We start from the raw sequence: 13122 nt of genomic DNA on the forward strand, positions 1-13122 counted from the left end.
TAAAACAATAAATATGTTATATATCTTATAAGAGTAATATATATAAACACAGTTAATATATTATATATATATAATATAACAGTAATATATTATATACATCATATATGTGTCATAACAGTAATATATATAAATAGTTTATATATTATATATCATATATAGTCATGACAGTAATATATATAAAACACAATTAATATATAAACACAGTTTACATATCGTATATATCATATAACAATGATATTTAAATACAATTTATATATTATACATACATATAACAGTAATACATAAAACACGTAAACACATATATGTCACAAATACAGTAATATATATGTTATACACAGTTAATAATATACTATGGAATATAATAATACAGACAGCTAATATATATAATTTACACATACATATGTAAAATACATTATATATAAACATACATTTCATACATATACATTATACATAATGTACATTATATAGCTCTTTGCAAACTATAAAACATATAAATGTTAGTTATTATTATTAATATATATTTATTATTAATTATTCTTCCCAAAGGAGCTTACGTTCTTTAGGGAAGTCACTTTTCTTATACTAGAATTTCTTTTCTTTTTTCTCTAAAATGAGTGAGTTGGACTAGGTGGTCCTAGAGATTCCCAGCAGTTCTAAATTCCAGGACGTCCCTGGTCCAGGCTCTTTGGAGGACAATGTATTTGTTTTTCAGAAAACATTGAAGAACCTTGACATTAACTTATTTGACCACTAGAGGGCAGGTGTGGACCATAGTTGTGAACATATGGAGAGATAATTTTTCTAATTCTTTCTTCTCTGGAGGAGGGCAATTAGCTCTTGTGAGAATTCAGCCAGTATTGCACCTGAACACTGAGCCAGGAGAGCTGAAAAATGCCCGGCTTCTTGCACCTACTAGATAATTACAGGCTGTAGACAAATTTCTTCTAATTTCTGAACCTCATTTACCCCTTCTATAAAATGGGCATGATAATAATACCTGCCTTGTTTGCCTCCCAGGAAAGGTGTGAGGAAAGCTCTTTGTTTCCCTTCCTTAAAGCACCATATAAATGTGAACAAACTATCATTAAGGGAGAGAAATTAAGACTGGGAGCTATGATTATAATGATAATAATTACTATTATTTTTATTATTACTGTTGCTATTGTTAGGACCATAATTCCAAGCCAAACCCACTGATCCAGTGTCCTTTCCAGCCTACTTTGTGGGTGGTCTGTTCTTCTTGCTGAAGGGTCCCCTCCTCATATAGTGTTGCAGAATCATCCAGACCTTGACCAGCCCCCATCCTCCGGAGTTAATTCTTCTCCCAATTATTGTTATTGATGTTTGTCCCTCATTTCCAGGACCATGACATCAGGGAAAGAATGTCATGATGTACAAGAGAAATGGATTTGAGTGAGGGAGAACTGAGGAAGGGCACCTGCCTCGGTTTCCCCTCCAGAGCCATCTGGATCCAGACTGGTCTCCCAGTGAGAGACCTTGGTCTTTATAAGCTCAGGTCTTAAACATGTCTCAGTTTGACGAGACAATGCCACTAAAATGCAAAGGATATTCTTTTGTTTCTCATCAGTGGCTTCTGGCTGGTCTTTTCTTAGGGGACACTGATCCTATATTTTAGAGGTGGAAAATAAGGAAGATGGCAAAGGTATGAATCTGTACCAAGCGTTCTCTATGTATCCAGTGCCTCAGGGAAACAGCCAGTGGACTGAAAGAGAAATCAGACAGCCCAAACTCTCCCTTTTTCTGCCTTTTCCTAATTCTGCTGCCTCCCCCTTCCCCCAAGCCATCTTTCTCAAGATGCTGAAGGCTCAGGTGTCTTCGAGAAAATTATAAGCATGAGAAAGGAAGATTTGTCCCATCTTCAGGGATTCCTTGGTCTGAAAGAACTGCTCCTAGACGGGACGATCTTGGGGGGATCTTGGAGACTTAGATTTTGCAAACAAAGTAACTAAAGCCCTGAGAGTTTAGAAGATCTATCCCCCAAGGCCATACAGGTTATAAGTAGCGAATGAGAACTCACTTCATTTACAGATCAAAGTGTTCAGAGATCATAGGGTACAGGGGTTTTTAACCTGGGGGTCTGGAAACTTTCAAAAAGTCATATTTACTTGCTATCTTGGGGAGGGGGAAGAGAAGAGAGGGAAGGAGAAAAAATGTGCAATACAAACAAAAACGAACGTTTTCTTTATAAGTATTTGGAAAAATAAAATACTATTGAGGAAAAAAAACATAATATGCTGATAATTTAATTTCCATGTTATTATTCTTGTAATCAGATGGATTTTACTTTATTCATCTAAAAACACGGTTCTAAGAAACCAGACTGCCAAAGCGGGTCGGTCTGGACCGCTCTTTTATTTTACGGACTTTCCAAGAGGCAGAGGGACCGTCCCTTACCTCCAGATGTCCCTCTATGAGGAGGGGGTAGCTCAAGGGCATAGGAGTGACTGACCTCATTGGTCTTTCCAGAGCACAAGTTCGGTTTGGAGGAGGCGGTTATAAAAACTCCCGACAAAGGTCTTCAACTTGCCCAAGCTACTTCGACCTTGGCAGCAGAATAACAGGAGACTCTAAGGAAGGTTTTTGTGTGTTCGTCCATGGGATGTGCTGAAGTGGGTGAGACAGAGTTTTAGGAAATATGGCCAGACACTATTCACAGCCCCAGAACCGCCTCCCACCCCATTTAGGATGCTGAAATTTCAGGGGTAAGGGACTTAGAACACAGCGTCAAAACCGGACCTAACCTTGGAGCTCGGAACATAGAATTTCAGAGTTAAAAGTGAGTTTACAGTAATGGTAATTCGTTATCAAAAGATCATTTAAGGACTACCGGGGCCATCAGCAGATGGGCAGTTATGGCTCTTGGCGTCATCATCTCAACAGCTGAGCTCATGTAAGCGGGGGCACAGAGGGGGAACGGGGCTACGTGGTGGATGGGTGCCGGAGAGTCACATTTCTGGGATTAACGGACAGGGGGCTCCTTACTGTCCCTCCTCCGTCTCCTCTATGGTACCAATCTCCTTTCTCTCGTCTCTTGCAGCCCAGCACGGCACCCCCAAAACCCAAACCGCCTCCACTCACCAAGGAGACCGTCGTCTTCTGGGACATGCGTCTGTGGCACGTGGTTGGGATATTTTCCCTCTTTGTCCTGTCCATCAGTAAGTAGTGCCCCCCTCCCGCCACTCCCCGGCCTGTCCCCTAATCTGCCCCACCCTTTCTTACCCCATTTCCCCTGATTCTCCCCACCCCAGCTTCCCCACCTTGTTTCTTTCCCGTCTCTCCCCATCCCAACTCCATATTCCCTTCCTACAAAGCAGCTTGTATGGAGAGGATGGATGATTGAACTTGGTCTGTGAGAACCTGGGCTCTAAGACCCGAATATTTGACTTAAGTTCTTGGCCTTAGTTCCCTCATTTATAAAAATGAGAGGGATGATCATCAGGCCTGTGATGGAGGGAGCCAATTGTGCCCTGAGAGAGAACTATGGAACCGAGTGTGGAGGACCACATGGAATTTTCACTCTTTTTGTTGTTTGCTTGGTTTTTTTCCCTTCATTTCCCCCCTTTTTGATCTGATTTTTCTTGTGCAGTATGGAAATATTTATAGAAGAATTGCACATGTTTAACATATATTAGATCACTTGCTGTCTAAGGGAGGAGATGAAGGAAAGGGAGGGAAAAAATTAGAACACAATGATTGGTAAGGGTGAATGTTGAAAATTATCCATGTGTTTATTTTGAAATTAAAAAGCTTTCATTTTTAAAAAGAGAGAGTTGGGCTTAGAGAGACTCCAGAAATTTCCTACAGACTCCAAATCTCTGGTCCTATCCTCTTCAGTTTAGTTTGAAGGGTAGTCAAGACATCATCCTGTGGTGATGTCATCAGTCCTAGAAAATGAAGGAGCCAGACTAAATCCAGGGCAGGGGGCTTGAGGGGAGGTACAGAGACCTAAGGGACTTTGCGTTGTTGGGCGTCCCCGGGGGCCAACAAGCAGGAAGGCAACCTGTGGAAGGCACACAGACCAGGCTGAAAAGTCATGGCCCATGCTGGTCCCAGACCATGCGAGGGAGGAATTCTGGTAAATGCTAGTTGACTAACCACAGGAGGCCCCTAGTTGTTTCTGGCACCTTATGGTGCTCAAAATGTCCCTGTTTGGGGTCTGCGGGATGGAGGAAACTGGCAATGGGGGTGGTGGGAGGGATTCTACCCAGTGACTAGAGCCCTCTTTGCCAGGGAAGGTTGCCTCAGGGTAATTACTATAATTATGGGGCCTGGTGTTGGGAAGGGATTCCTGACATTCTGTCCCCAGAATGCCCAGTTGATGATTCTCTTCCCCCCAAAATTTAAAGGGCCACCACCCAGATAAGGAAAGGAGGGCAATTTGGGTGGGGTCAAGATGGAAATCCCCCTGCGGTAACACCAACCATAACTGTGGCCCCCAAGTCTCACAACATTTTATTTTATCCAGTGCCATATTCTCCGTGACTCACATTGAGTTCTGAGTAAAATTAGGCAGCTCCAAGCTACCTCCTTTTCAGCTCCTGAGCCTCCTGGATCAAGAGGACTGTATAGATCATCCCCAGTGGCCCAGATAATCCCATCACCCTGGGCTTTATGACCCCTAAGCTCTGTGTCAAAATTTCCATCCTTGTTACCGTGGAGTTTTGCTGCTTATAAACTGGTCTCCCCATGAAAGTCCTTATGTAACTAACTAAATGACTAGAAGGTCTAGTTATCAGTCCCATTTTACAGATGAAGAAACTGAGTCCTGAAGCACGAAATGACTAGGTAAAGTCACCCAGTGGATGACACAGCTGTGAACAGAGCCCAGGTCTCCTGATTTCCAGCTCTGCCTTCATTCCTTCCACAGTACCACAGGGGACTCTGTCACCGTGGTTTCTTTTGGCTTTTGGAAGGCCGTGTTCTCTTGGGATTGGCCTGGGACTCTCTTTCTGATTCCGCCTGGCTAGGGCTCATGGGAAAGTGAATCTGGCTTGTCCGAGGCAGGGTGTCCATGGTGTGGGGCGGAGGGAGAACGTCCCAGCTGCCGGTCTGCTGTGGGGCGAGGGCCAGTTGAGAAAGCTGCTTTGACGATGCTAATAACTCACACAAATAAACATTCTAATAGTTTTTTTAAAACCCCAAAACAAAACAAGTACTTTCATGCCTTTTATCTCTAAATAGTTCTGTTAAAAGTAGTGCAAATATTTTTTTTATTTTTACTATTATATATTTATTATTAAACAATATATTTATATTATTAATATAATTATATATAATTACTTAAAATATTTTATTAAAATATTTTGCAGCTTTTGAGGTCCACGGAGGGGAGTGAGTTGTTCAGAGGGACACAGCAAAAGAGCTAAGATTTGACTTGACCCCAGCACTGTCTGCTTTAATCACAGTCCATTCCCTCTCCCTCCCAGTCTTTCCCATCTCATACTATCAACAGACCATAGATATAAGAAGTAGATGTGGTATATCATTAGGACAAAGCTCTTTTTCTGCAATTTATGAAGTTTTTTGGCTTGCCTAGGACACTGTCTTGCCCAAGGTCTTGTGTCCACTAAGCATGGGAGGATGGAGCTGGTCTTAGGTCTGGCTCTCCATCCGCTGTGCTGGGCCCGGAAGGCCCTCACAAACTTATTGGGATGTGGAGTGTTAGAAAAGGAGGGTTTTAAAGGTTCATCTAATGAAATTCCCCCATTATCAGGTGAAGAAATGGGGACCTAGAGAAATGAGGTGACATCCAAGAGCATACAGTGAATCAGTGGCAGGCCTGGAAATTGAATGCTCATCTTCCAACCTTTTTTGTCTCTTGAAAACTTCCATTGAGAAAGTCCCCATAACTCAGGGAAAATGGGACCCCGAATCTAAGAGAAGGCAGAGATGGGGATGAGAGGCGCAGGATGCATGGAGAAACGGGAGAAAGGGAGGGAGCAGGTTTTTATGCTCATAGGTTGAAAAAGTCAGGGCCTTCCTCTGGCATCCAAAGTGTTCCTGATTCACAATAACCCAGCATCTGGGGACAAGGTTGTCCACCAAGAAATGGCCCTGCAGAGCAGGGAGTCGGCAGGCAGAGTGCCACAGGTCCCACTCACAGCTTTGGTGGGGAACGCCGTGCTGGGCTGGCTCCCACCCGTTTGTCCTTGGTCCATCTTTGTTCAGGGTCAATGTCCCCTCATTCAGACATTTAACTCAGCTTCTGCCTTCTATTGAGAACTTTTCTGAACCCGAACCCCCGCTTCCCATCACTGTGCTATGTTTTATCTATCATACATGGGAGGCCTTGGGGTAAAGTGTGTGGGAAAATGGCCTCAGAATCAGGAAAACTTCAATTCAAGCCCCCTACCTCTTAAGAGGTATCCCTAGCTCTGGCCAAATCACTTCTTTGTTCTGAATCTCAGTTTTTGCATCTATTACAGAAAGGCAACAGAATGCTATAGAGGCTGTGGAACAGACCTTGAAGTCAGGAAGCCCTGGTTCAAAGCTTGCCTGGGTGACCCTAGGCTAATCATTGAACCCCCAGTCCCAGCCTGAGGTCCTGCTGCGGGGACTTGTGTTCCTACAGCCCAATAAGACTAGACATTGCCCAGTGCTTGCACTCTCTTTTGGTGGATGGACTCTCCTTATCAGGATTCCTCACACCAAGGAAATCCATATTTTTTATTTGCACGGGTCTCTCCTGATGGGACACAAATTTGCAGGGAAGGGACTTGTCTTATTTCTGTTTGTATTTCTAGCTCCCAGCTTGGGGCCCAGCACCTGGTAGCCCCTTCTTGTTGCTGGAGAGGACCAGTGAGGTCACCGGTTGACGTCTTGGCAAGAGTATGAATTGGATTTAAGTGGGGCAGAATGAAACTTCCTCATCTTACAGCTGAGGAAACCAGGGCTCATGGAAATTAAGAGGCACCCCGCTATTTGGTGTCAGGGGTGTGGCTTCTTATTTCAGGAGTTTTTTGGTCTGCTCTACCATCTCCTGGGAGTGGGGGACGGGTATGGGGAGAGAAGTGGGGGACTAGTCTGGGGAGAGAAATGGGGGACTGGGTCTGGGGAGAGGTACGTTGGGGTCTTCCAAGACCACAATCAAACCCTGGAGACCCAGAGAGTAAGGACCCAAGAGAGGAGCAGGCAAGTTGCAGGGAGGGGAGTGTGAGTGACTCCTCTGTCATCTGAGCTAAAGAAATCTGGGTGGCAGAAATCCTGGGGTGCTGGGAGGATGAAGTCACTGGGTGCGTCCTCTTGGGGAGGGGGCCAGCCCCCTCCAGATGTGCGAGGCAGGGAAGGGAGCCAGGCCCACATTTCCATCTGCTTCCCATGTGTCCCCTCTTGGCAGGAGCTCCTTAGCTCTTCCCTCTTATGGTACCTTTGCGCTAACCCTGGCTGGAGCCTCTTATAGACCCTCTTCTCCACATAACCCCTTTCCTCCATGGGAAGAGAGTAGAGCCGGCAGGCAGGAAGGCAATCCTGGATGGCTTTTTCATTCCTCCCTGAAGAGGATGGCCTTCGGTCAAACGTGCTTCACGACATCGCCTTACTAGAGTCTTTCTCCCCTGACCACCCCTTTCAGGAGCCCGAGTTGCCCTCAATGGACCCCAAAGAAGGAGAAAGAGAATCAGATCTCTGCTCTCCTGTCCATGCTCAAAGGCTCTTCTCCTGAGACAACTCGGCTTCCTAATAGCTACTGCCTCCATGGTAATGATAATAATAGCTTACTTTTTAGAGTACTTAAAGGCTTACACAATGCTTTCCTAAGGAGGCCCCCGGAGGAGAGGAGGGAAACTGTTATTATTCTCCTTTTATCAGTGATGAAACTGGAGACCAGAGGCTGCCACCTGCCTCCATCAGGCAAGGTCAGAGCTGGCATTCAAACCTAGGACCCTCACCAGCCCTCCTAGAATTCATGGAACTGGAGACTTGGAAGGGGCCCCAGAAGCCCCCCAGGACAACCCTTACATGAGGAAATCCCCATTATTAACGCATTGTTATCCAACTACTTCTCGAAGGCCTCCAAGGACGGGGAGCCATTCCTTATCAAAGCAGTCCGTTCTACTCCACTTTGGATCAGTTCTTGTTATTAAGGAGTTTTTCTCGATATCAAACCTAGAGTTTCCTCTTTGTACTTCCACCCACTGCTTCTGGTTCTGTCCTCTGGGGACAGAAGACACAAGAAATCTAATCTGGCTTCCAGCTTTCCTTGGTCTCCTAAGGTAAGTGATTTCCCCAAGCTCTGAGGGAGATGTTCATAGACTAAAGAGTTCAGAGCTAAAGGCCACCCCCAACAAGGTGACTTTGGGTACCCTGGATAGCTTGGGTGACTTAGTGGAGAGGGCCCTGGGCCTAGAGTTAGGGAGATCTGAGTCCAAATCACTGAAAAAATCTTTTTTCTCTATGCCTCGGTTTCCCTAAGTGTTAAATATGGATAATAATAGCATTATTATATATGATATATATTACAATATAAGCTCTCCCAGGGCTGTGTGAGGATCCAGCCAGAGAGCTGTGAAGGGCCTAGCACAGTGTCGGGCACACTGTGGGGCCCCGTGCCCACCTTGCCATGCCCCCAACTCCGTATCATCCTTTCATCACGATGCCCAGGGTACAACCCTGTGATCTTTGGGTAGTATCTCAGAATGTCAAGACTATTCAAACCCAAGTTCCCTCCAACTGCTAAGGACGGGTCTCCTTCCAATAATGCTGAGTTATGTGTTTGTGCATCTTCGTCACCAGGGGACCCATTGTCATTATATAAATAAATGAAGAAGCATTTCTAAAGTGCTTATTTCTAAGTCAAGCTCCACTGGAGATAGAAACATAAAAGTGAAACCAGTCCCTGCCCTCAGGGAGCTCACGTTCTAATAGGGAGGAGACAATAGTGGAACGATACTGTGAGAAACAATCTATTTTGACTCCCCTCTCTATTGCAAGCAGTACTGATCAGTGGGATATTCTACATAAATCATATAGGGATAGCAAGGTTCTTATGTGGACCTCAGACTGTAATGGTCAGGACTTGTTCATCAGGTTAGAAGGCTCACGTGTGCAACCATAAGATGCCGACAGACATCTCTAAGGTGTTTTGCTTAAATTTCATGCCCAGACCCAACATGAGGGGGATGCCTTGATGCTTTAGAAAGTCCCCCAATTTATCTCTGTATTTCCGGACCATTCTCTCTTGTCCGACATGAGCAGGGGACCATTTTATGAGTATGTAACCAGTTGCCTTGGGATGCCCCCCCCCCCCCGATCCTGCTGCAATGGTATTTTTGACTCTCACGGGTACGGTCTATCAACCAATGATGTTCTGTATTTCTCCATACTCTCTTACATATCGGGGTATAAAACCCTATAAAAACAAGGGAGCATCTCGGACCACGAGGAAGATCTGAGATCCACTTCATTAGCTGGGACCATGGCCCTTTTGATAAAACACCGCCGGCTCAGAGTCTGCCTTGGTCATTTTTATTGTAGCTCCAGTTTTCATTCTCCAGAGTCCCTCGGCCGAAAAAGTTATAGAGTTGTGCGATGGGGCCCTGGGACTGGGACTGACACAGCCTTTGGGGGAAAAATGACAGGGTTAGCTTAACTATTATTTAGAACTAACAATGGGAAACAAGGGGCCTGCGTGTTTAGGAGGAGACAAAGGGCTGACTTGCACTGAGTTGGAATTTGGCTGTCCCTTCCTAGCCTGTGACTTTCCTCTCTGGGGATCTCAGGGAAGACAGAATAGATAATCTCTAAAACACCTTTCAGCTCAGAACTCTGTGTTCGAGCATCCTCTCTGGCTCTGACCTCCTATGGTGCAGGGTCCCTCCCAGCCCTGCTCTTCTGGGATCCTTTTCAGTCCACTGAGACATCCCATATTCGAGGGAGGTAAATAGAGTCCGAGGTTTTGCCTTCCTCCTCAAGCTGTACCACTGGCCCACAGGGAGGACCTTTCTGCATCCTGGGTTGGAGAAAAGGGATACACGAGGGCAAAGGCCCTCGTGCCAAAGGCTGCCGCTAGCCTTGATATTATCAGCCCAGAACTAGCTCCCCAGGGGGAAAACCCTGCCTTTATTATTCTAAAAGCTAATTCAGGCCCATCCCAAACAAATGTCTGTGAGGGAAGAAGCAGGGGAGGTTTGCATGTCCTCCCCAGCCTGGTAACATCTGCAGGAGATGCAGGCCAACATCTGCAAGGCTCTTTGAAGCTTGTAGCTCCCCAGGCTCAGTGTGCAGGGGCTGCTGGCTCCCGCCTTCCCCCCTAGCACTGGAGGAATGGGGGTGGTCCTGAGATGGAGAAGCCGGCCGTGCTTTTAGCTCGACAGTAATAATGATGATGGTCAGTGCTGGTTAATAATAACTCCTATTTATACTTCATTAAATGTTTATTAAATGAGTAACAACAATGGCCTCTTCTTTAGGGTTTTCAAGTTTGCAAAATATCTTACCTTTAATATGCCTGTGATTATGATTACCATCTCTGTTTTAAAGGTGAAAAAACTCAGACTCACAAAGGAAAAGGGATTTGCTCAGGGTCACCCAGATAATAAGGGGTTAGGGCTCAGATTTTCCTGGCTGGCTGATTTTCCCAAGGGCTAGGAGAGATTTTCATAGGATTCCCAAGCATGGGAAACTCACTGGGAGCCTCCCAGTGAAGGAGAATGGGTATGGAGAGAAAATGAGAATGGGAGAAATCCAGTCTGTTGGACCTTTTCCTACTGTGGTGGCTGGGGAAGAAGCCTGCATTCTGGAGCATGGAGCCCTTGGCTAGGCTACTGGGAGAGAAGTCTCAAGATTTAGAAGTCCTGATGTCCCCATTTTAGAGGTGACAAAAATCAAACCCCAAAGAAATCAAAGAATTCAGGTCATATTATACACCACTTTGGGGCTAGGACATAGTACCCAACTTCCTCTATATATTTCTCTTCCTCCCCCCTTCCCCAGGAACTCCAGGAGTTTACTAGTTTTTATTTATTCTGTTACTTGAGTCATGAATTCATAATGCTAATGATGGCAACTTATATAGTTGTATCTACACTTATAAACACCTGTTTTAGATGTACCTGTTTTAACCAAAGTGACCAGTTTTTCACCAACTTTCACCACCTCCAACAGTCACTCTCCCAAGTTGACCCTGCCAATGAGCACACTAGAAGCTGCTTTTAGGCCTACAATGTTTTGTGTTAGTTCCATTATCCTCTAGAAAAGTTTGTCTACATATCAAAAGAGTTGTTCTAGGGCAGGAAGAACACAGATCTTTTGAAAATAGAACATTAGAGCCAGGGGGCAGAACAGTAGATAATCATGGGGTTAATCATACTTGTGAAAATATAAACACACTTTCATTTACTTTTACAGTGAGGAAAAGGCCCTTGTAATCCAAACACAGGTGTCTCTCTGGAAGAGACAAACTATCCTTAAAAATATTCTTTCTGTATAATTGTTCTTCCTTCTGTATCTGAGTAATGGCGCCCGAATTGAGACAATGCCCTTAGATGTAGTTGGATCTGTGATCTGCACATTGCTGATACATCAAGAAAGCAGAGGTTTGGAGCCTGTGGAGGAGAAGAGATTGGGGCCTCCTCTTCCAGAGAAAGGGCCTGGTCCACCTGATTAAGCCCCAACCATGAATCCATCTCCTTAAACTGTTGTCAGCCTCCAGGTAGTATAGGGAAATGTAGCCTCGCTCAAGAGATGAAAGATCTGAACCCCTATCTCAGCTCTCCTACTTATTAGCTTGGATACCCTTGGAAAAATTTTTTTTGAATATAGGCATTCACATTTATTTTATGGGTTGAAAAGAAATTATTTTATAAACCTTAAAGAACTATAAAGTATTTAAGTATAGTGACTGGTACATAGTAGGTATTTAACACCATGACTGACTGACTATAGTCATTAATTTGTGTGTTGCAGTCTTTTTTCTAAATTATAGCTTTTTATTGATAGAACATATGCATGAGTAATTTTTACAACATTGTCCCTTGCACTCACTTCTGTTCTTGGAAAATTATTTAATCCTGAGTTTCTTCTTTTTTAAAGTCCCAGGGCTTTGTAATGAGCTTAACATTTCTCAAAATATTCTCTAGGGATCCCTTTCAGAATCCATGGGTCAAAGCTATTTTCACAATAATACTATGACATTATTGACCTAGTAAAATACCCTTCCAACTATATATCTTTGTGAGGCCAAATTTTCTTTATATAATTCAACCAAAACAACATTTTGCAACAGATTGAATGCAGAAACAGATAGGAGAATCCATCTGCTTTCTATTAAGACAGACATTAAAGAGATTTGTAAAAATATGTAAACAATGACTTGTCTTTCTCACTATTTTTCTTTTGAAAAATAAGTTTAATTTTCATAAAATATTTTATTTATGTTAATGTGTAATGGGCTAAAACTTTATCAGTTTTGATTTCTAATATTGTAAATATTAATAGGTATAATCCAAACAAAAGCTCTTTGGAGATCTCAATAAATTTTAAGGATATCAAAGAATTCTCTATCATTTTTCAGAATGCTGAGGGATCTTGAGATCAAAAAGTCTGAAAACTACTAGACTAGATAAGCTTCAAGCCCTTCCAATTCTAAATTTTATAATTCTTTGAGGAATGAGAAAATTCTTAATTCTGTTGCTGATTCCCCAAAATATCTCCACCCACACCCTGAGCCCACACCTCCAGTGGTTTTTGCCTTGGAAGTTTAGGTTTCAATATCTGGTTTTTAATAAGATCTGACTCTCCCAATTCCCTCCACTCCCAAGGGCTGGTTCTGTGGCCTGGGACTGGGCCTAGACAGCCTGAACCAGATTAAGGACAACACATTTCGGCCCTATTTGAGCCTGTGGGTTTTGGGGGCGGACAGTCACAGCTGAGAAAACAGGTGAGGGAGAGAGACTGGGGCCCCAATAAAATCACAAATGTCCAGCAGCCGTGCAAAGAAACAGGCGGACCTGATGCGGCCCTCAGTAGAGTGACCAGGCTGAGCTACCTTTGAAGGCAAAGCCTGGACCAGAGAAATAACAAGCGAGGCATAAATACAATTTCAGGGAGTCCCTAGCCTAAGGGGCTGCCTTCAGATAGCTTCTAGCTGAGGGACAGTTGACCTCT

At 44.1% G+C, this 13122-nt stretch overlaps 1 protein-coding gene across 1 annotated transcript in view; it reads left to right on the forward strand.

Annotated features, from left to right (window-relative positions):
- TMIE (transmembrane inner ear) overlaps positions 1 to 13122 on the forward strand; it is a 36002-nt gene that overhangs the window by 18276 nt on the left and 4604 nt on the right. Inside the window, exon 2 of the mRNA XM_031960473.1 lies at positions 3059 to 3176. Within this exon, the coding sequence (XP_031816333.1) occupies positions 3059 to 3176 (118 nt within the window). The remainder of the gene's footprint in view (positions 1 to 3058; positions 3177 to 13122) is intronic.

This window comes from Sarcophilus harrisii, chromosome 1, assembly GCF_902635505.1.
Source record: "Sarcophilus harrisii chromosome 1, mSarHar1.11, whole genome shotgun sequence".
NCBI lineage: Eukaryota > Metazoa > Chordata > Mammalia > Dasyuromorphia > Dasyuridae > Sarcophilus > Sarcophilus harrisii.